The sequence below is a fragment of the Balaenoptera musculus genome, chromosome 7 (assembly GCF_009873245.2).
Source record: "Balaenoptera musculus isolate JJ_BM4_2016_0621 chromosome 7, mBalMus1.pri.v3, whole genome shotgun sequence".
In the NCBI taxonomy this organism is placed as follows: domain Eukaryota; kingdom Metazoa; phylum Chordata; class Mammalia; order Artiodactyla; family Balaenopteridae; genus Balaenoptera; species Balaenoptera musculus.
In genome coordinates this window covers 86,510,442-86,532,130 of record NC_045791.1, presented here as the reverse complement: position 1 = coordinate 86,532,130, position 21,689 = coordinate 86,510,442, and the positions used below count along the sequence as shown (strand labels likewise).

At 34.6% G+C, this 21,689-nt stretch overlaps 1 protein-coding gene across 6 annotated transcripts in view; it reads left to right on the top strand.

Moving 5' to 3' along the window:
* The window catches only part of KANSL1L (KAT8 regulatory NSL complex subunit 1 like), a 141,913-nt gene that overhangs the window by 78,949 nt on the left and 41,275 nt on the right, over positions 1–21,689 (top strand). For 4 of the 6 annotated variants that reach the window (XM_036857270.1, XM_036857273.1, XM_036857272.1 and 1 more), the window contains exon 6: positions 13,853–14,057. In XM_036857270.1, coding sequence (XP_036713165.1) covers positions 13,853–14,057 — 205 coding nt within the window. The remainder of the gene's footprint in view (positions 1–13,852; positions 14,058–21,689) is intronic. The other 2 variants (XM_036857275.1, XM_036857274.1) reach the window with 2 other exon arrangements.

The window sequence follows — 21,689 nt, the reverse complement described above, 5'->3', positions numbered from 1 at the left end:
ACATTATAGTAATGTATGAAAAAGTTTTGTTTTAGGGATATCTGTATTGAAGCAGTGTGAAATTTATTTGTTTATGAACATTTTGACTCTGGGAGTAAAATGGCAAATAAGGCCTAGTTTTATTTCTAGTATCTTTCTTTTTTTCCAATATTATTGTTATTTTTTTTCTTTACATATAGTTTTATATGAACGAAACATCTTTCAAACTTAAAGCTTTTCAGGAGTAAGGACTTAGTCTAATTAATGTTATTCAAGCTTGACACTTAACCACAAAGCACTTTCTGAAGGTATCCTATTAAGCATATAAATAGTATTCATTTTATGTATTTAAGTAAATGTGAAGGTAAGAAAATTCATCATTTGAGTAAGAATTTTTAAAATTCTGGTAAAATGTACATACCATTTTAACCATTTTTAAGTTTAGTGGCATTAAGTAATTCACATTTTTGTCAATAGTTGCCATCATCCATCTCCAGATCTTTTTTCATCTTCCTGAATTGAAACCCTATATCCATTACATAATACCTCCACATTCTTCCTTCTTCCCAGTTCTTAGCAACCACCATTCTACTTTATATCTCTATGAATTCGACTACTCTAGGTACCTCATATAAGTGAAATCATACAGTATTTATCCTTTTGTGACTGCCTTATTTCACTTAGCATAAAGTTGTCAAGGTTCATCCATATTGTAGCTTGTGTCAGCATTCCCTTTTTAAAGGAATAAAATTCTCTTTTATGTATAGTCCTTTTTTTAAACTTTAAATCAGTTTATTGACATAGTAACACAACACACTTGCCTCCCTGACCGCCCCCCCCATCTCCCTCACCCAATCTAGATCACTCCCATTTCCTTCTCCCTTAGAAGAAGCTGTTCAGTGAAAACAGAAAAGGGCAGACCACTTCTGCATCCGCAGTCCCATGCCTAAGCCCCGTGGAGCAGGTCTCAGGCACTACTCAGAACCTGGTAGGGAGGGAGGGGGAAAGTTAGCACTAGACTCAGCTCGGCAGAGGCAGCCAGTCCCTAAGAACAGATTCCCCCACAGCGCCCAGGCCCTGAGTTGCTATTTTATTTGGACCAATTTTGTTTATCCATTGATCCTTGTATGAACATTTGGGTTGCTTCCTCCACCTTTTGGCTAGTGTGAATAATGCTTCTATGAACGTGGGTATACAAATATTTGTTGGAGTTACAGCTTTTTATTTTTGGGGTATGTACCCAGAAGGGGAATTGGGGGATTGAATAAGAGATTTTTAATTGTTTACTTAGAAAATGAGAAATTATTGAATGTCGTTAATGATATTTCTAAGCCAAAAGCTAAAAAAAAAGCAAGAACCCAGAAAAGTAAACAAAGCACAGCAATCTACTTTGTCTGAGGGCAAATTCTGTCAAAATTAAGTTGAGGTTTTGATAGCTTTCTGGGGAAAGAGAAAAATCAGAGCCAAATCCAGGAAAATCAAGTGAAGTTTTAATAGCTTATGGGGTTAGAGGATGATAAATCAAAGCCCATGGCCTTGCCTATAGTAGGGCGATAAAATGAAATCCTGCCTGTATTTTGCTGAGATCACCTTCCTCCAGGAGCTACACCTTCACAGTAAATGTAAATAAGAAAGAAAACTGATTTCCTTTCCCAAACCCTCCTACACTGTTGGTGGGAATATAAATTGGTGCAGCCACTATGGAAAACAGTATGGAGGTTCCTTAAAAAACTAAAAATAGAGTTGCCATATAATCCAGCAATCCCACTCCTGGGCATATATCCAGAGAAAAACTCTAATCTGAAAAGATTCATGCACCCCAGCATTCATAGCAGCACTATTTACAATACATGTAATACAAATACAAGCCAAAACATGGAAGCAACTTAAATGCCCATCAGTAGAGGAATGGATATGTTTACAATAGCCAGGACATGGAAGCAACCTAAGTGTCCACCAACAGATGAATGGATAAAGAAGATGTGGCATGTGTATACAATGGAATATTACTCAGCCATAAAAAGAAACAAAATTGAGTTATTTGTGGTGAGGTGGATGAACCTAGAGTCTGTCATACAGAGTGAAGTAAGTCAGAAAGAGAAAAACAAATACCGTAGGCTAACACATATATATGGAATCTAAAAAAAAAAAAAAAAATGGTCATGAAGAACCTAGGGGCAAGATGGGAATCAAGACACAGACCTACTAGAGAATGGACTTGGGATACGGGGAGGGGGAAGGGTAAGCTGGGACAAAGTGAGAGAGTGGCATGGACATATATACACTACCAAACATAAAATAGATAGCTAGTGGGAAGCAGCCGCATAGCACAGGGAGATCAGCTCGGTGCTTTGTGACCACCTAGAGGGGTGGGATAGGGAGGGTGGGAGGGAGGGAGATGCAAGAGGGAAGAGATATGGGGACATATGTATATGTATAACTGATTCACTTTGTTATAAAGCAGAAACTAACACACCATTGTAAAGCAATTATACTCCAATAGAGATGTTAAAAAAAAATAGATGAATGGATAAAGAAGATGTTGTATGTATGTATGTATGTATGTATATATATATATATATATATATATATATATATATATATATATACACACACACGCACACACAGTGGAATGCTACTCAGCCATTAAAGAATGAAATAATGCTATTTACGGCAACATGGATGGACCTAGAGATTATTATACTAAGTGAAGTAAGTCAGACAGAAAGACAAATACCATATGTCATCACTTTTATGTGGGATCTAAAATATGATACAAATGAACTTATTTACAAAACAGAAGCAGACTCACAAACACAGAAAACAAACTTATGGTTACCAAAGGGGAAAGGGGTGGGAAAGAGCTAAATTAGGAGTTTGGGATTAGTAGATACAAACTACTATATATAAAATAGATAAACAACAAGATCCTACTGTATAGCCCAGGGAACTATATTCAATATCCTGTAATAAACCATAATAGAAAAGAATATGGAAAAGATTATATATGCATATTCTTTTTCATATCCTTTGCTGTACACCAGAAACTAACACAACATTGTAAATCAACTATACTTCAATTAAAAAAAAAACTGTTTCCCTTTTCCCATTCCTGGGGCACCATGGGGAGAGTTGCATTGGTGCTGAGCACAGCAGAAGATAGAATAAAAAAAGCAAACCTACTTTGAGATAGTGTGACCATGGTGGGGACTTTGACATATGGATTTTCAGTCCAAATTTGCATCAAAGAGTCATCCAAGGAATGCCTAGTTTAAAATGGTTCTAGAATGGATGACACTGCAAGATAGATGGCAGAGGCAAATGCAGATTCTCTCTAGAGGAAGGCACCTTCTTTCTTAGGCCCAGGAAATCCTCATGAATAATTTTTCAAGAGCAGTGATCAGCACACAGTCAAATATAATCAAACATGAGGACACAGGGCAATGACAGTAAGAATAAGGAGAAAATAACAGCAAAAGCAGATCATAAAGTTTTCAGATATCCAAATTATCAAATGCTGATTATTTAAAAAACAGTGCTTATTCTGATTTTAGAAATAAAAGAGGCTTAAAAATACCTGCAGGGAAGAATCAATAAAAGTGACTAGCACATTTGAAAAAGGTCCAAATAAAACTTCTGAAAAATACTGAAATTAAAAACCAAGTGAGTTTGGCAGCACTGTGGACACAATTGGAGACAGAATTCGTAATGTAAAAGATAGAAGAAAAGTTCCAGAATGTAGGAAAAGAGACAAAACAATGGAAAATACAAGAGTCATTTAAAAATGTGGAGAACATGGACTTCCCTGGTGGTCCCGTGGTTAAGACTCCATGCTTCCACTGCAGGGGGCATGGGTTCAATTCCTGGTCGGGGAACGAAAATCCCATATGCCACCAGGTGCAGCCAAAAAAAAAAAAAAAAAATGTGGAGAATATATTGAGCAGGTCTAATATGAGACTTAATTAGAGCCCTGGAAGATGAGATAGAGACTGGAGCAGAAGCAATAGCTGAGGAGGTATTGGATGAAAAGTTACCTGATCTGATGAAAGACATCAAATTCAGGAAGTCAAACACAGATTCCTGAGCAGGATGAATAAAAAGAAATATACACCTGGAAATAGAGAGGAAATGTGGGGAAAAAAACAAAAACAGAAACAAATGGAATATCTAAAAGCAACAGTCGGGGCAGGAAAGGAGGAAGACATTACCTTAATTGAAGCCAGAGTTCAGCTGACAGCTGACTTCTCAAGAGTAATAATAGGAGCCAGAGTACAGTGAAATGATATCTTCATTGTGTTGAAAGAAAATAACTGTCTATCTAGAAATTCTATACCCAGAGGAAATATCTTTCAAGTCTGACCTTGAAACACAAATGTTTTCAGACAAAGCAAAACTGAGAGTTTGTCACCAGTAGACTCTAATTAATGATAACCATAAAGGGAGTGTTTCAGGCAGTGAAAAGTGATGATCCTTTTGAGAGATGCAAGAAGGGATGAAGAACAAATAAAATGGTAATAACTATATGGTTATATGTGAACAAACAGTAGAAAATATGTCTAGTAGGGTTAAAAAAATTCCATGGCAACAACAGCATATAGGTCAGGAGGAAGGTAAATGGATTTAAATTGTTCTCAGGAGGCTGGTAAAAGTACAGAAGTTCCTTGACTCACAATGGTCAGACTTACAGTTTTTCAACTTTATGATTGTGCGAAAGTGATATGCGTTCAGTAGAAACTGTATGTCAAATTTTGAATTTGGATCTTTTCCTGGTCTAGTGATATGTGGCATGATAATCTCTTGTGATGCTGGGCAGTGGCAACAAGCTGCAGCTCCCAGGCAGCCGCAGAATCATGAGGGTAAACAGCCAATATGCTTACTTTCTGCACCTATGCAACTATTCCGTTTTTCACTTTCAGTACAGTATTCAATAAATTACATGAGGTATTCAACATTTTATTATAAAATAGGCTTTGTGTTAGGTGATTTTACCTCACTGTAGGCTAATATCAGTATCCTGAGCATGTTTAAGGTAATCTAGGCTAAGCTATGATGTTTGGGATTATATGCATTTTTGACTTAAAATATTTTCAATTTACAATGGTTTATCAGGATGTAACCCCATCGTAAGTTGAGAAAGATCTGTACTGATTTAACTTTTGATGTTTCTACATTAAGTATGATGGAGAGGTCCACATGCGGCAGGGGTTTCTTAGGTGCTGATAATGTTCCTTTTCTTGACCTGAGTGGTAATTATGGGACAGTGGAGGAGTAGGTGAGGTATTGCTTCATATTTACAAGTTACACATGCCTTCTCAAAAGATAAATGTTTTATGTACTTAACTATAGGTATCTTATATTTTACAATAAAAGAGTTAAAATAAGGTAAAAATTGTACACTTCAAAAAGGATAAATAGAAAATACAATGTTTAGTCCCACATTGTTAAAATTCTAACCATAAAATACCAAAATTTTAAGGTAGAAGTAGGAATGTGATATTTAATTCGTTGAAAGTGAAACAAAGAGAATTAAATCTCATTTCAATGTTACCTTAAAATTTGGTGGTAAAGACTGATCCAGTTACTGGTTTCATTATGGTATCTAAATATTGATATTCTCTTGCTTCTAAAAATTTTGTAAAACCTTAACCAACATTTGACAATCATTAAGTCTACACTCTAACCCAGTTTCTACAATTCTGTCATCTTAAATGGCACATGTTTTATCTACTAAAATGTAGTATATCACTCAACAGGTCATCAACTAAGAGTTTTAAGTATGTCTTGCAGTAAACATACCAGCTACTGGGAGACAGTATATAATATATATTAAAATTGTGGATATATTTCTTTCAAATCCTGGGCAGGGTACTAGTCATTGATTTAGAACTATTCTTACTCTTTTAAAGAAGTACTTCAAAGTGGCCTGAGTTACGATCAGTATTTGAGGGCATATGTAGAGCCTTATAGGCCAGCTACTACTGAAGACACCTGTCACATAGGTACTAGGAGTCACTGAGGTACCATCTATTTTTCCATCATATCTCTTGGGAAGATAAAAAGTTGCTGACTTGTTTTTGGTCTACCTAATTTGTTTGGGACTCTGTAATTAAACCAAGTACTCTTAAACCCAGGTAAACACACTGTTGGATTTTATTCTCATTACACTAAGCATACCTTCTCAAAAGACCATCTTGGGACATTTAATTTCCTTCTTCCCCTCCAAAAGGTTTTAACTTTTGTTAATTCTTAATTATAGTGGTTTTTAATTTAGTGGTTTGTGGGTTACTTGAGATTTTGGAAGTATACCCTTTTTACATGTACTTTTTGTTTTGACATTTTGTGACCTTGGGCAAGTCAGTTAATCTCTTTACATCTCACTTTTTTTAATCTTAAATTTACTGGAATACAAATATTTTCTAAAGTAGTTTCTAATGCTAATATTCTTCAACTAAATGCTTATTTGTAAGGAATTCCATTTTTTCAAACAAGTTAAAAATAAAAGCAAAAAGGTCTCAATACAGTCTAAAATGTATATCTTTTTGCAACATCACTATTGTGCTTTGCTTTTGATGTTTTATGTTAGCTTAAATCTAGAGATTTAGTGAATAAAGAGAAATTACTATACTCAACATATCTTAGTAACTTTAAAGGATAATCTAGAAGTTATTATGGAAAGAAGTACCCACGACAGTAGGAGGAATGATAATTCTATTCAAATGTCAAAAACTTTCAAATAAGCCATTTGGGAAGAATTGTTTAAGTAAAATTTATTACACATTGCCTTTCTTGGATGATACTGAACTTAATTAAGTTTTTCTTTGATAACTCAAGCTCATCACTATGACCACATCCTCAGAGGCTATTGAGATTAATAATTGTTTATCTATAAAAGAATTCACTTAATAGTCAACAAATACCTACTGAGTGATGGCAGTGTGCCAGGCTTTGGATTGGATAGGGATATGATGTTGAACAAAACCAGGTGTGATCTCTGACCTTATGGTATAGAGTCTAATTGGGTAAAAATGACATCAACCGAATAATCACACAAATAAATGTGAAATTTAAAATCCTGATCAAATGCTATGAAGGAAACTCACTGCATTGTTAAAATTGTTTTGGAATCAGATGGGTCTGAGATCAGTCCTAACTCTGCAGCTTGGTAGCATTGTGATTTTAGGCAACTTTCTAAATCACAGTTGAAATGAGACTAGTTTGCTTCCTGGGTTGTTGTGAGGATCAAATGAGATGACAAGTGTGATACGATTTTGTTTTTTTTTTTTACTTGTTTATTATCTGTCTTCCTGGATGAGAATGTAAGCTCCATGAGAGTAGGAATTTTTTGGTCTGTCTTATTAACTGCTATATTCCTAGCATCTAGATCAGTGAGTCATAACATGGACACGAATAAATATTTTTTGAATGAATGGAATGACTTTTAAGATTTCTTTCAGGTAATCAGCATTCCAAAAAAAATATTTTGTACTTATTTGCTTTTTCTCTCCCATAGTCAGATTAGTATTTCAGTTGTTGGTCTCATGGCTGTCTCCTGCAATTCTGCTTCCTCTCATCAAATTTAACTCTGGCCTAGATAATCAGATAACCAAAGTTAGAGTGGTAGAAGTACCTGTACTATAATAAGAGACATTCTGTAGTAAGAGAGAAGGCCCCTCTCTTAACAGTAACAGGAGTGAGCTTTCATACATGGACTTACTAAGATCTTTTTTGGTTATTTAGAAGGGTTTTGCAATTTCAGCTGTATATTTGGACTTACCAGATAAGTAAACTCATAAGTGCTTCTAATAAAGCATTCTCATTCTAGCTTTATATCACATTATATCATAAGTTTTGTATATAGTTAGGTTGGAAGAAATTTAAATTTTGAAGTTTTAAAGTTTGGTTACCTATTCTATGTATTAATTTTTAGTGGACCATGTAGAACTTAATGCTTCATATAATTTTTAAAAAATATTTAAGGTAATTTTTATAATATCCTAATGATCTTTTTCTTTCAGTGTCTAAAGTAAATTCACTTGGTTAATTATTTTTCAGGGCAGCTGTTTTGTCCACTTTTTATTCATTGATTCCCAACCCCCATCTCTTATTTAATGGCAGTATCTCCCAGAACTCAGAATTGTTTTCTTAGCTTTATTAATCTTGGCAGCAGGGTTTAAGATGAATCACCAGGAACTGAGCAGCTGAAAAGATTGAGTCTTCAAACAAATGAAGCATTACATTTTACCATCATAGAGACAGTTATTGGTTTTTAGATCTCATACTCTAAAATGAAGATAAAATGTTGTAAATACATCCTTATTTACCCCATGGGGTATTATCTCTGGGAAAGTGAATTTCTACTTGAAATAATGGCTAGATTTTTGTTGTTGTTTGTTTTTGCTTTAATGAGTCCCAGAATATGATATGAAATTAAATTCCAATTAATCATTGTCATGCTATTTAATTCCACTGATGATAATTATCTCACGAAATGCAACGATTCTTTCTAATTGGGCATCACAATTGAAAAACTGCCGCTAAACTGGTAAACTAATAACATATAATGTAATTCTTTTACCCTCATAATATTTTCAAGAGTCACTTCTCAGTTACGAGAAAACATTTTTAGCAGCAAATTCCAGGCTGAAGTTTTCAACATAATTTTGGGTTTCTATGAGTGTCATTAACTATTGTATTAGTTAGATGTACAACATCAATAAGGAACTAAAACTTCTCCTGCTGTGTTTTTAAAATAATACCAGTAGGAATTATTTTCTTTTGTAAAAACTTTACTTTTCCCTTTTAACATCTATTAATATAAGTCTAAAACTTAATGTTATAAGAAATTTTTAAATAAATTGTGATACAACCACTGGAAGGCATATCATATAACTATTAAAAAATTATGTGTATAGAAGGGATGTAGTCATATAGGAACATACTTCCTTTGGAATGTTAGGTGGAAAAATCAGGATACCAAAATCATTGTACAGTATGATTTCATAGGAAAAAAAAAAGATTTGAAGGATAAAAATTAAATTTTTTATTAAAGCTATATTTATGTTTAGATGATGAGATTTTGAAAAATATTTTAGCTTTTATTTTTTTCAACTTTTTTCTATTTGCAAATTTTCCTTTAAAATGAAAAATAATAATTAGTAAAATAGTCTCAATTTCAAACTGTATCTTATATGTCAGAAAAACAGCTCACAGATTATATTGAAGAATCTGAACTGTACTCCCAAACTATAGATTAGCTAGAAATGTTTGACAAATTTTATGTCACAATACTCAGAAAAATATAGCTATCATATTGGCTTCCTCGTCCTTTTGCCTTTATACTTTATAATTTCGAGTCCCACTTGAAATTAAGAGCCAGAGATAAGAATGGCAGATAACACTGCAATAGTCGGTCTCTTTTTCTCTCAACCTTTATTATGAAAAGCTTTAACATATAGAAAGCATAGCAAAGTGAATCAACTTATTCCCAGCTTTAACAGTTGTCAAGATTTTGCTACTCATTTCAGCTATTTCCCTTCCTGACACATTTTTTTCCTATGCTTTTAAAAAATAAATTCTATTGATTGTTATTTTAACTGTAAATACTTCTGTATATTTCTCTGATAAGCTTTTTTTCAACATACCCACCATGTTGTTATCATCTGCTTTTTAAAATTATTCTTATAATATTAGTCATAATTTATCACTATCATGAAATTCTCTATATTCATATTTTCCCAGTTGTCTCAAAATCATCTTTTTATGATTTTGTTAGAATAATTTGTTATTCTAACAAATTTGTTTGTTAGAATTTTGTTAGGATAATTTGTTAGAATCAGGACCCAAACAAAATCCATATTACATTTGGTTGTTATGTTACATTTTAAAATGTAAATATTAGAAATTCCTAATGCCAAAAAAAAAGACTGTAATTTTGGATGACATTTTTGTTTTCTTCTTATAAAATTATATAAGTTCATTGTATGAAAAGTTAAAAATTCATAAAATACTAAGAAGAAAGTGGAAATCACTTATATTGCTCAGAGTATATTTCCTTCCTATCATTTTTTACATTATTTTCATAGTTGAGATCTACTGGAAGCAGTTTTATATCTTATTTCAAAGTATATCTGAAGCTTTCTATACTTAAAATATTTTTTTTCCATTTTAATGGCTGCATTAAGAAGTACCTTAATTTTTTAGAACAGGTAAGTACCTTAATTTTTTTAGGGGCCATATCTAATTTAGAATGCCATTTTACAGTGTACTCCAACACATTTTCTTGTTGCTACAGTTGAAGAGACTCGTATTTTTGAGTAAGGGGTCTAATTTTCCTACTTAATTCCTAGAGTAGGGGAAATGGGCTGGTCAATGCACTGTTTTCTCTATATGTAGCAGATAATGCCTGGATCTTGGTCCATTGGCCATTTGAGAGAGATGTTTGTTTTTGGCATGTGGAGGACGAGTAATGCCCCTAGTGGGCCATTTTAGTAAGTTTATATAGAGTCCAATTTTATATAATTTCTTTAAAATATCATTGAATATATCTGAGTATATGATGCATTCATTTCTCCAAACATTATCAAGGGAAAGAAAGGTATTAAATTCAACTATTGGCAGGACTTTGGGCATCAGGGAAAGTTTGGAAAAGGTTGCACCTACCTTAGCTGCTATAGGTTGAAGTCATCAAAGAACTCCAAAAGATCAAAGTAGACTTGAAATAGACATTATAGGGCTTCCCTGGTGGCGCAGTGGTTGAGAATCTGCCTGCCAATGCAGGCGACACGGGTTCGAGCCCTGGTCTGGGAAGATCCCACATGCCGCGGAGCGACTGGGCCCGTGAGCCACAATTACTGAGCCTGCGCGTCTGGAGCCTGTGCTCCGCAGCAAGAGAGGCCGCGATAGCGAGAGGCCCGCGCACCGCGATGAAGAGTGGCCCCCGCTTGCCACAACTGGAGAAAGCCCTCGCACAGAAACGAAGATCCAACACAGCCATAAATAAATAAATAAAAATTAAAAAAAAAAAAAAAAAAGAAATAGACATTATAAGTTACGCAAAAATAGTGATTCTTAGGTGTGTACTTTTATGAATATATCAGTTTCGTAGGGGTGTTATAACAAATCACCACTAAGTGTGTGGCTTAATATAACAGATATTTATTCTTTCACAATTCTGGAGGCTAGATGTTCTTAAAATCAAGGTGTCAGGCAGGGCCATGCTCTCTCTGAAGGTTTCTGGGAAGAATCCATCCTTGCCTTTTCCTGGCTTCTGGCAGTTCCTGGCAGTCCTTGGCGTTTTTGGCTTCTCTCCTCTGTCTTCACATGGCATTATTCCCTGGGTGGATCTCTTCCTTAATTCTGTGTCTCTTCTTATAAGGACATCAGTGATTGGATATAGGACCCACCCTAATCCAGTATATGACCTCATTTTACCTAATTACATCTGCAAAGACTGTATTTCCAAGTAAGGTCACAATCTGAGGTTCCTGGTAGCTGTAAATATTGTGAGGACACTGTTCAGCCCCGTATGACAGGCGTGGGTATTTGTGTATATGAGTAGATTGGGAACTGGGGGGCTATCATAAGTTCTTAGATAATACACATTCTAATTCTCTTCTCCGTTGTTGATTTCTGCTTTTCCTTAAGTGTGTTTAGTGTAAGAATACACGAATGTGGAGGAAATGTTGAAAACAGTACTAAAACAGTAATTTAAAATTCTGTGTTGAATAATTATTCTCTGCTGCTGCTCCTTGAGATTAAAAGATAAAAACAATTTCATGAAGCGTTGTCTATGTTTTTATGGTTTTAGCATCCTAAATTTAGAACCAGGACCCAAAGTTTCTTATTTACTAAAAGCATTTGAGCAGAGCATTATAATGATTATTCCAGTCCTTCTAAGAAAATAATTTGGCTTAGGCAAAAGGTTATGAAATACTTGAAAAATTTACTAAAAATTCTAGAGATAAATTCTAAAAATTCTATGAGGTAAAATAAGGTACATCATATCTTACTATCAGAAACTAACTTTTGTAAACCAAAGTTAGAGATTTAGAATGGAACTCAAGGCAGTGTAAATATGTAACTTATTTTTCTAAAAGGTCTCTTGTAGCCTTCTGTTTAGAGCTTCTTTTGGGTCTTAAACTAGAATGTTCCATGTTTACTCATTCACTAAACTAATTATTTAGGTGTAGTATGTGGTGTCATACATGCACTGTGCAAAGCACTGAGCTGGAGTGGGTAAATCTGCAAATATATATGTTTATATTTCTCCATTCATTCAATAAATATTTATTGAGCACTTGCTGTATGCAAGGTACAATATCAGGAACTTCTGATACAAAGTTAAACAAAACAGACACAGTCTTTGTACTACTTACAGTCTTAGAAAAGGAGAAGGACATTAATCAGATAATAATACAAATAAATGTAAACTTATCACCATGAAAAATACTATGAAGAAAAGGTGAATGGTACTATCAGAGCCCATAAGGGAATTTGACTTAGTCTTTGGAGGGGCTATGCAAGGGCTCAAAGACTTAACTGAGGAAATGACTTTTGAACGAGAGCCAGATGATTATTGGAAATTATGTAAGTGAAGGAGGATGTGAGAAAATTCCAGGAAGCAGAAATTATATATAATAGTGAGTAGTTAGTGCGAGTTATTTGAAATGAAAGGAGGCAGTGCCGCTGGAACACAGGGAACCAGACGGAGTGTGATGCCCGGTGCAGCAGGAGAGCCAGCGGCCGGGGCCAGACCAATTTCCCTATACTGGTCTGGCCAGTAGTACATACTCAATTTTATTTATATGTAGTCACCAAATTCCATATTTTATTTTGGTTTCACCAACATAAGCCATTCGGGTACCTTTATTTCTGGTTTCTTATTACTATGTAAAGTGTTCTTGAATTACTTGCTTTATCTACAGGATAATAGAATATCTTATAGCAGCTGTAAATATTCAAAACCAATGATACTGCTATAGAAAAACCATATCTTATGTTTACCACTAAACACTGATTCTACTTGAACCAAATAGCACATTTAGAATTCATATGTTGATTAACAATATCACGTACAGCAGTTTCACTTGTTGATCTTAGAATGCTAAGTTGACTAGCTTTCGTCTTATATAAATAAGGTTGAAACTGGTATATTATAGTGCCCAAAATGCCGAATATTTTATATATAATATACTGGTATAAATGAAGTTAAATTTATGTGGTGACAAGCATTAACTTCCTCCTGATGTTCTGATGTTTTAAAATATTTAAATAAATGTTTAAAAATTAATATGAAGAATGATTATAAAATTATGCTTATTTCATGTGTAGTTTGTGTGATCTGTTTTAATATTTTATAGTTTGTGGCTTCTGTGTCGTCAGAAGTTTAAAAAGATTCTTAAAATGTAGTCGGATTGCATCTTTGTTTCAAAATTCACTGAAACGATATGTAATGCTTATGTAAGAGCAGCTAATGATGTAGTGATGAGATTTTAGCCCTTTTAAAACCTGTAATCCTGTATAATTTCACCCTTATTCAAAAAGAATTTGATGTAAATAGTTTCAACACTGTGTAATATTCATGAATTATTGATTTACAGTGAACATTTACATTGTACTAGTGAACTCACGTAAGCATCTCTAACCTATGGGATATTTGTTTTGCAGGAGACAATAGAAATTCTGTATTCACAACTTGAAATGTAATTTCCCATTAATATTAATTCATTCATCGATTGTTACCACAAAATTGGCTAAAATTAATACTCTTCTGTCATAATAGATCAAGGCGATTTACATTTAGTTTTCTTTGTCTTTTTTGTTTGTTTGTTTTGTTTTATTCCCTCCACTCCCCATTTATTTCATGGCATATCAGTGCTTCAGAGAATTTAGATGAGCTCTCTTCCTCCAGTAGCTGGTTACTTAACCAGAAGCACAGTAAGAAAAGGAGAAAAGACAGGACAAGATTGAAATCTCCATCCTTGACTATCATGAGTACAGCAGCTCGAACAAGGCCACTTCAGAGTTTCCACAAACGAAAACTCTACAGATTGAGCCCTACTTTTTACTGGACTCCGCAGGTAAGGTCGCCTTTGGGAAAACATGAACAAAGATTTTACTGTCAATATATTTCACAAGTGAGAGGATATGAATTGTACACAGTTGTTTAGAATAAGTGGGATTTAATAATTTTTTAAACATAGCAGTGTATTCTGAAACTTCTCACATTTCCATTTTTTTAAATCACTATTATGCTTAAACTAGTTTGAAAGAAATGTACATATCAAGTTGATTTTAAAATTTTACTGGTAAGGGTAACAAGGAAAACACAAGTGTATTATATATTTGCCTTTTGCTTAATAAAGAAAAAAGTAACAATCTGCAGGGCTGTCAGTTATTTTGGAGGAAATGACATTGCTCTCCCTTTTATGTTTGGTATTTGTTAAACCGGGTGAGCACTCCTTTTTCATTTAAGCAATGAAGTTTTAGATGACCATGGTTACCCTTTTTGCACATAAAATATGCTTCATTAAAAGTGTTCATTTTGAAAAGCATATTTTTCATTTGTTAACAACATGTTAGGTTTACATCTTTCAGTGCATATCTAAATAAGCTGTGATGGAGGGCAAAATAAGTTATCTCTAGTTCTCATGGTATAACGTGCTTTTTTTCTATTATATTTTAAATAATATGTCAAAGGAAAGAAATTATCCTTGATTTAATATTGTTTTTGATAATTACTACATTAACTATTTTAAAATATATTTCTATAAAAAATCAAGATGCTTTGTTTCATTAGGAACCAATTTCAAATTTGGTTTTATAGGATCCTTTTATAAATAGGAACGTGAATTCTGACACACTAATTTTTATTAATAGATTGATTTTTGCCATTTAGTAGTTCAGGTATTAGTAGTATGCTTTCCCAACTCGAAATTTTTAAGAAAGTTTTATTTCAGAATTTTAAGAAATTTTACATATTTAATTAACCTAATAGGAAAATATTTTATTTAAAGTTTTTATATAAGAAATTATATTTTATTTAATAATTTTTAAAGTTGCTACAAGCAATAGAGAAATAATATATTTGAAAATGATTTCATAATTTCATAGTTATAAATAGAATTGTCTATCAAAAATATTTCACATATGAATATGCCTTAATATTCTGACTGGAAGGAATCTATCTGAATAATTTAGGAGATTTGCTCAATATTACTAAAGAACTGCATATGCCTTGATAATATAAAGATTGGCCTGGAAAAGTGTGAACGAATTTAAAACTTTCAGCAAACAAAGGAAGAAACAAGTCTAACATTGTTACTAGTAGACCATATAATTTATCATATTCCAGTCATAATGCTAAGCATTTTCAGTACATTATTTTATTTAGTCCTCAAATGTAAAACTATGAGGCATTATCAATCCCACCTTTAGATGCAGAAATTGAAGTTTAGGGAGATTAAGTAACTTTCCCAAGGTCATACAGCTAGTAAACAGTAAGTCTGATTCCAAAGCCCATGTCCTTATCCATTAGTACATTGATAACAACAAAAATAAACCAAATCTTTTTTTAATCAATATTTTTTATTGAAGTTGATCTACAGTATTGTGTTAATTTCTGCTGTACAGCAAAGTGATTCAGTTATACATATATATACATTCTTTTTTTAAATATTCTTTTCCATTATGGTTGTCATAAGATATTAAATATAGTTCTCTGTGCTATATACTAGGACCTTGTTGTTTATCCGTTCTCTATATAATAGCTTACATCTGCTAACCCCAACCTCCCACTCCATCCCTCCCCCAACCCCCTCCCCCTTGGCAACCACCAGTCTATTCTCTATGTCCATGATTCCATTTCTGTTTTCATAGATAGGTTCATTTGTGTCATATTTTAGATTCCACATGTAAGTGATATCATATGGTACTTGTCTTTCTCTTTCTGACTTACTTCACTTAGTATGATTATCTCTAGTTGCATCCATGTTGCTGCAAATGGCATTATTTCATTCTTTTTTATGGCTGAGTAGTATTCCATTGTATATATGTACCACATCTTCTTTATCCATTCATCTGTTGACAGATATTTAGGTTGTTTCCATGTCTTGGCTATTGTGAATAGCGCTGCTGTGAACACAAGGGTGCATGTATCTTTTTGAATTATAGCTTTGTCTGGATATATGCCCATGAGTGGGATTACTGGATCATATGGTAATTCTATTTTTGGTTTTCTGAGGAACCTCCATACTGTTTTCCACAGTGGCTAAACCAAATCTTTTATGTGCTTGAAATCAGTAAAGACTGTATATTTGGGAATTGGGGAAGGGGCTTTGTCTGGTTAGAGGCATTAAGAAATGCACCATAAAAGATGGGTTTTGAAAGATAAACAGAATATTGAAAGAGTTTAGGGGGAGATTAAAAAAAAGCACTTTAGTCATTGTAACAGAGGTGGAAAAAATGATGGAGAACAGCAAATGGCCCCACTCCCAACTTATCCCCCAAATTTCCAGGGTAATAGTTATTTACCTTTCTAAATTTAATAAATGTCATTTCTCTCAGGAAGCCTTCCTTGATATTCCCACTATGGGGTATATAATGATGTAGCACCCTGTGTTATAATAATAATCCATTATTTTATAATAATGTTCCATTTATTTTTCTGTCTTCTCATTACATTGTAAGTTTTTTGAGAACAGGAACTGTATATTTCTGAACCTACAGGGTCTTGAACAGTAACTATCCAATAGTATATGCTCAATAAATAATTAATAGTGAAAGAATTATTGTAGTGGAATGTAGAAAGATATTTAAAAGGCAATGGAGAGTGAGAATTTGTGTGTGTGTGTGTGTGTGTGTGTGTGTGTGTTTCCTTGATTTGCTTTGTGAAAGGGTCTAGAACAGTAATGTCTAATAGAACTTTCTGTAATGATGGAAATGCCCTATAAATATCTGTGGTAGCTACTAAATACATGCAACTATTGAGCACATGAAATGTGATTAGTGCAGCTGAGGAACTGAATTTTTATTTTTATTAATTTTGATTTAAATGGCCACATTTGGATAATGGCTACCAAATTGGATATGACAAGTCTAGACTCAAACTTACTGTGATAGCAGTGAGAACACGTGGCACTCATTCTTGTTTTCTAATACTATTCCTTACTGAAAGGAAATATAGATCTTTGGAGAAGTGGCTGATCTCCAGGGTTGGGGAAGAGGGGCTATAAAATGGGCCTGGAACGTCTTATTGTTACCAGAAGACAAGGAAGTGTTTAAAAAAATGAAGGGGGCATGTCAAAAAAAAAACAACCCAAGAGCTTGTTTGAAGAGGCTTCCACTGGCTGAATCTGGGGCTCTTTGAGCATCGAAATAGCTAAGGACAGTAATGAACCCAGTGAAAAGATAGGTAGCCGTGAATGTTTCCTGATGATAGAGAGAGAGAGAGATTAAAAGGGGAAAGGGAAGACTTTTGCATAGAGTAGGATACAGATTAATAAATGTGGAGTGAGCAGTCAAATTAGAGAATCATTGCAATAATCATAGTAAAGATTGACTGGGTAAGAATCATCGATGCATGAAAAGTCTGGGGTCAGGATTGAGGAGAAGTTTGATGAGGAGCAGGATATTGATATTGTCTTAACTATATGGTAGAGAACCAGACAATAATCTTGCCTGAGTGATCAAAACTAACATAGCCTATGTCTGTTCAGAGAAGGGAACAGCTGAGAACAGTGACCTCCGGGTCCCAGGGTCCCTGTGGCACAGGCCATGCTGTGCAGGGGCTGGAGGAGAGGGCCTTAGTTGTGTGAGTTTGCCCTGGACTCAGCAGGAGGTAGTAGAGGGCAGCGCCAGACAGGCTGGGCTGGAGCAGCGGCAGGACAGGGGAGGAGTCAGCACTCCTGAGACCCACCAAGGCCCTGAGTGACACTGATGTGAAGAAACACAGCAACCAAAGACAGTGTGTGGACTTGGTTTGGGTCTTGATTTGAACAAGAACCCTGAAAAGACATTTTTGAGATCATTGGGAAAAATTGACCACAGCTGATGATTAGATGATGTTCAGGAATAATAGATAATTTTGTTGGTGTGATAATGATATTGTGGTTATGTGAGGAAAAGGCCTTATTTTTAAGAGATACATTCAGTAGTGAAATGGGTAACATGACATAATGTTAAGAGTTTGCTTGCAAATATCAGAGCAAAGCAATGAAGTGAAGGAAAGAAAGGGAGAAGAGGATGGATGAAGTGAGAGCAGTAAAAGGTTAATTTGGAGAGGTAGGTACATAAGGGATCACTATATTATTCTCCCTGCTTTTGCGTATGTTTAAAAACTTGAACAATAAGAAAAAAAAAGAAAGAAACTAATGTAGCCTATTAGAAGGATACAATATCACTATGTAGTATTCTGATCAGACATACATAACCTGAATTTAATCATGAGGAAACATCAGACAAAGCCAAAATCAGAAACATGCTATTAAGAAATGAAAACTGGCCTGTATACTTCAAAAAAAAAAATAAGCCAATGTAATAAAAGCCAAGAAAGCCTGAGGAACTGTTTCAGATTGAAAGAGAGACTAAGATATATGACAACTGAATGAATATATGATCCAGATCACAGTTCTTTTGGAGGGAAAATATGGGGACAATTGACAAAACTGGACTATTGATGCTAGATTATATTAAAATATTGTATCAATGTTGAATTTCCTGAGTGTGATATTTTGCAGTTATGTAAGAAAATATACTTATTCTAGGAAATACACATTGAAATATTAAGGGGTAAAATGGCTAAGGCATCCATTTTATGTAATAAACTAACTTCTGTGCATCTAGAATGGTACTAGCTATGTAACAGCCTTGGCAGAATTTAGAAAATAATTATTTAAATCATTTTCTATAGTGTTTAACTCTCTAGGGTACTGGTTGAGAACAGCTTATATAAGGGCAATGGAGAGAGGTGGCAGTCTTCCGCTACTAGGTAGCATATAGTAGATAGTTGGCCGATCAATATTCTCACTGCAATAACTACATGTATAAGTTACAAAAAAAAAATCATCATACTATTAAAGACATTAGGGGGATTCTGGTTTCAGCTCCAACATGTAAAGAGCTTGGAAGTTGTCACTTCTGTCCTTACAGCGAGAAAAAGGTGAACAAACTGAAAATCAGTGCCTTTTCATGAACCCATCAGATAATTGAGGTTGCAGAGAAAACCGCCAACCCGAAATATGGAGAGACAGGCAAATCCAAAGAGTCACAGCCAAGATCTGCTTACCTGGAGCAGAAACCATAGCAATCATAAACTAACTGGTAGGAACACTTAAATGGTAATTTTGATGAATTGCTTGAGGCTGAGTGTGGACTAGTCTGAGAGTGAAAAACTCCTGGGGACTACAGCCTCAGGGAACCCCACACCTCACACTTCCGTGGACTTTACCTCTAGGCACCCAACTAAGTTCTCAGAATGAAGAGCGAGAAAGGATCCCGAGTGGCTCTGGAATGGAAGGGGAAGGGTAACCTTTATGAAATAAGCCTAGAGCATTATCTATTACAAGGTTTACTCCTCAGGGAAAAAAAACTTTACCAGAGCCTTATTCCACCTGAGAGAAGAGCATTTCTCCCACTCCTGCCCTCTGTAGCCTTTCTGTCTCACCTAAGAGAGAATGAGGGTGGAAAATAAGAAACACTTGTTAAAGTCACAGACCAGGGACACAGACCCACCAAAAGACTGAGATTTAATTGTAAGATTATAGTAGGTTATGCTACTATAGTAGATATGCTTTCTCTCCCCCTTTCTTTACCACAGCACCAACAGAACTCTAGTATAGTAGCAGTGGGTTACAGCTGCAAAATATATAGTCTCTCTGAGGAGAACTATTTAACAGGGCAGACAAAAACAAGGACATTGGAGGAATTCGAGGCCTCTGGTACCTACAACTATAACTGGTATTAAACACAGTCCCACTCAGACTCTTAGATTAACATAACATCTCACGATAAAGGCCTGTTTACCTCAGATCCTATGACATTATGTTCAGCTTTCAACAAAAAATTACAGGGCATGTTAGGGGAAAAAAAAAAACTCTGAAAAGACAAAGACTTCATCAGAGCCAGGCTCAAATATGACAAAGGTATTGGAATTCTCTTAAATAACTAATATGTTAAAGTCTTTAATGGGTAAAGTAGAAAACATGCAAGAACAGATAGATAATGTAAACAGAGAGATGGAAACTCTTAAGAAGAATCAAAAGTAAATGCTAGAAACAAAAAAAAACTGTAACCTAAATGAAGCATGCTTTTCATGGGCTCATCAGCAGATTGGACATGGCTGAGGAAAAAATCAGCAAGCTTATATAGGTCAATAGAAACTTCACAAACTGAAATGCAAAAAGAAAAAGGAATGAATAACACAGAACAACACCTCCAAGAATTTGGGGGCAATTTCAGGTGGTGTTTCAGATAAGTGATTGGAATACCAAGAAGAGAAAGAGAACAGAGCAAAAAACAATATTTGAAGTAATAATACATGAGAATTTTCCAAAGTTAATGACAAGCACCAAACCACACATTCACGAAACTGAAGCAGGAGAACATCAAGCAGGATAAATACCAAAAAATAAATACTCAGGCATAATATTCAAAATGCAGAAGACCAAAGATATAGAAAATCCTGAAAAATAGCAGAGAGAAAAACAGCTATAGAAGAACAAGGATAAGAATTACAGCTAACTTCTCAGAAACCATGCAAGCAAAAAGAGTGGAATGAAATATTCAAAGTGTTGAAAGAAAAAAAAAAGCAAACAACTATACTGGGCAAAATATTTGTACCACCCCCCAAAAAAAGGTTATGTCCACGGTCTAACTCCTGGTACTTATGAATGTGACTGTTCTGAGTTGAATTGTGTTCCCAAGAACTCATATGTTGAAGTCCTAACCCCTAGTAACTTAGAATGTGAGCTTATTTGAATATAAGTTTGATGCAGATGTAATTAGTTAAAATGAGGTAATTAGGGTAGACCCTAACCCAATATGGCTGGTGTCCTTATAAAAAGGGAAATTTGAACACAGATACATACATACAGAGTGAATGCCATGTGAAGATGAAGATTGAGATCAGACTTATACTTTTACAGACCAAGGAACACCAAAGATTGGCAGCAAAAACAGAAGCTGGGGGAGAGGGATGGAATAGGTTCTTCCTCACAGTCTTCAAAAGAAACCAATCTTGCTGAAACATTGATCTGACCTCTAGCCTCCAAAACTATGAAAGAGTAAATTTCTGTTGTTTAAACCCTCAGTTGTGGTACTTACTTGTGATAGACCTAGCAAACTAATACAGTGACCTTATTTGGAAAGAGTCTTTGTAGATATAATTAAGTTGAGGGTCTTAAGGTAAGATCATTTGGGGGTTAGGATAGGCCCTAAATCCTGTGACTGGTCTCCTTATAGGAGAAGGGAGAGAGAGATCTGAGACACAGAGATACAGTAAAGAAGGCTTTGTGAAGACGGAAGCAGAGATTACACTTATGCTACTACAAGCCAGGGAACATCAGGAGCCATCAGAGGTGGAAAGATGCAAGGAACAGTTCTCCCCTAGAGCCTTCAAAGGAAGTTCAGCCCTACTAACACCTCAGTTTTGGACTTTGGGCCTCCAGAACTATGAGAAAATTAATTTCTGTGATTTTAAGCCACCTAATTTATGG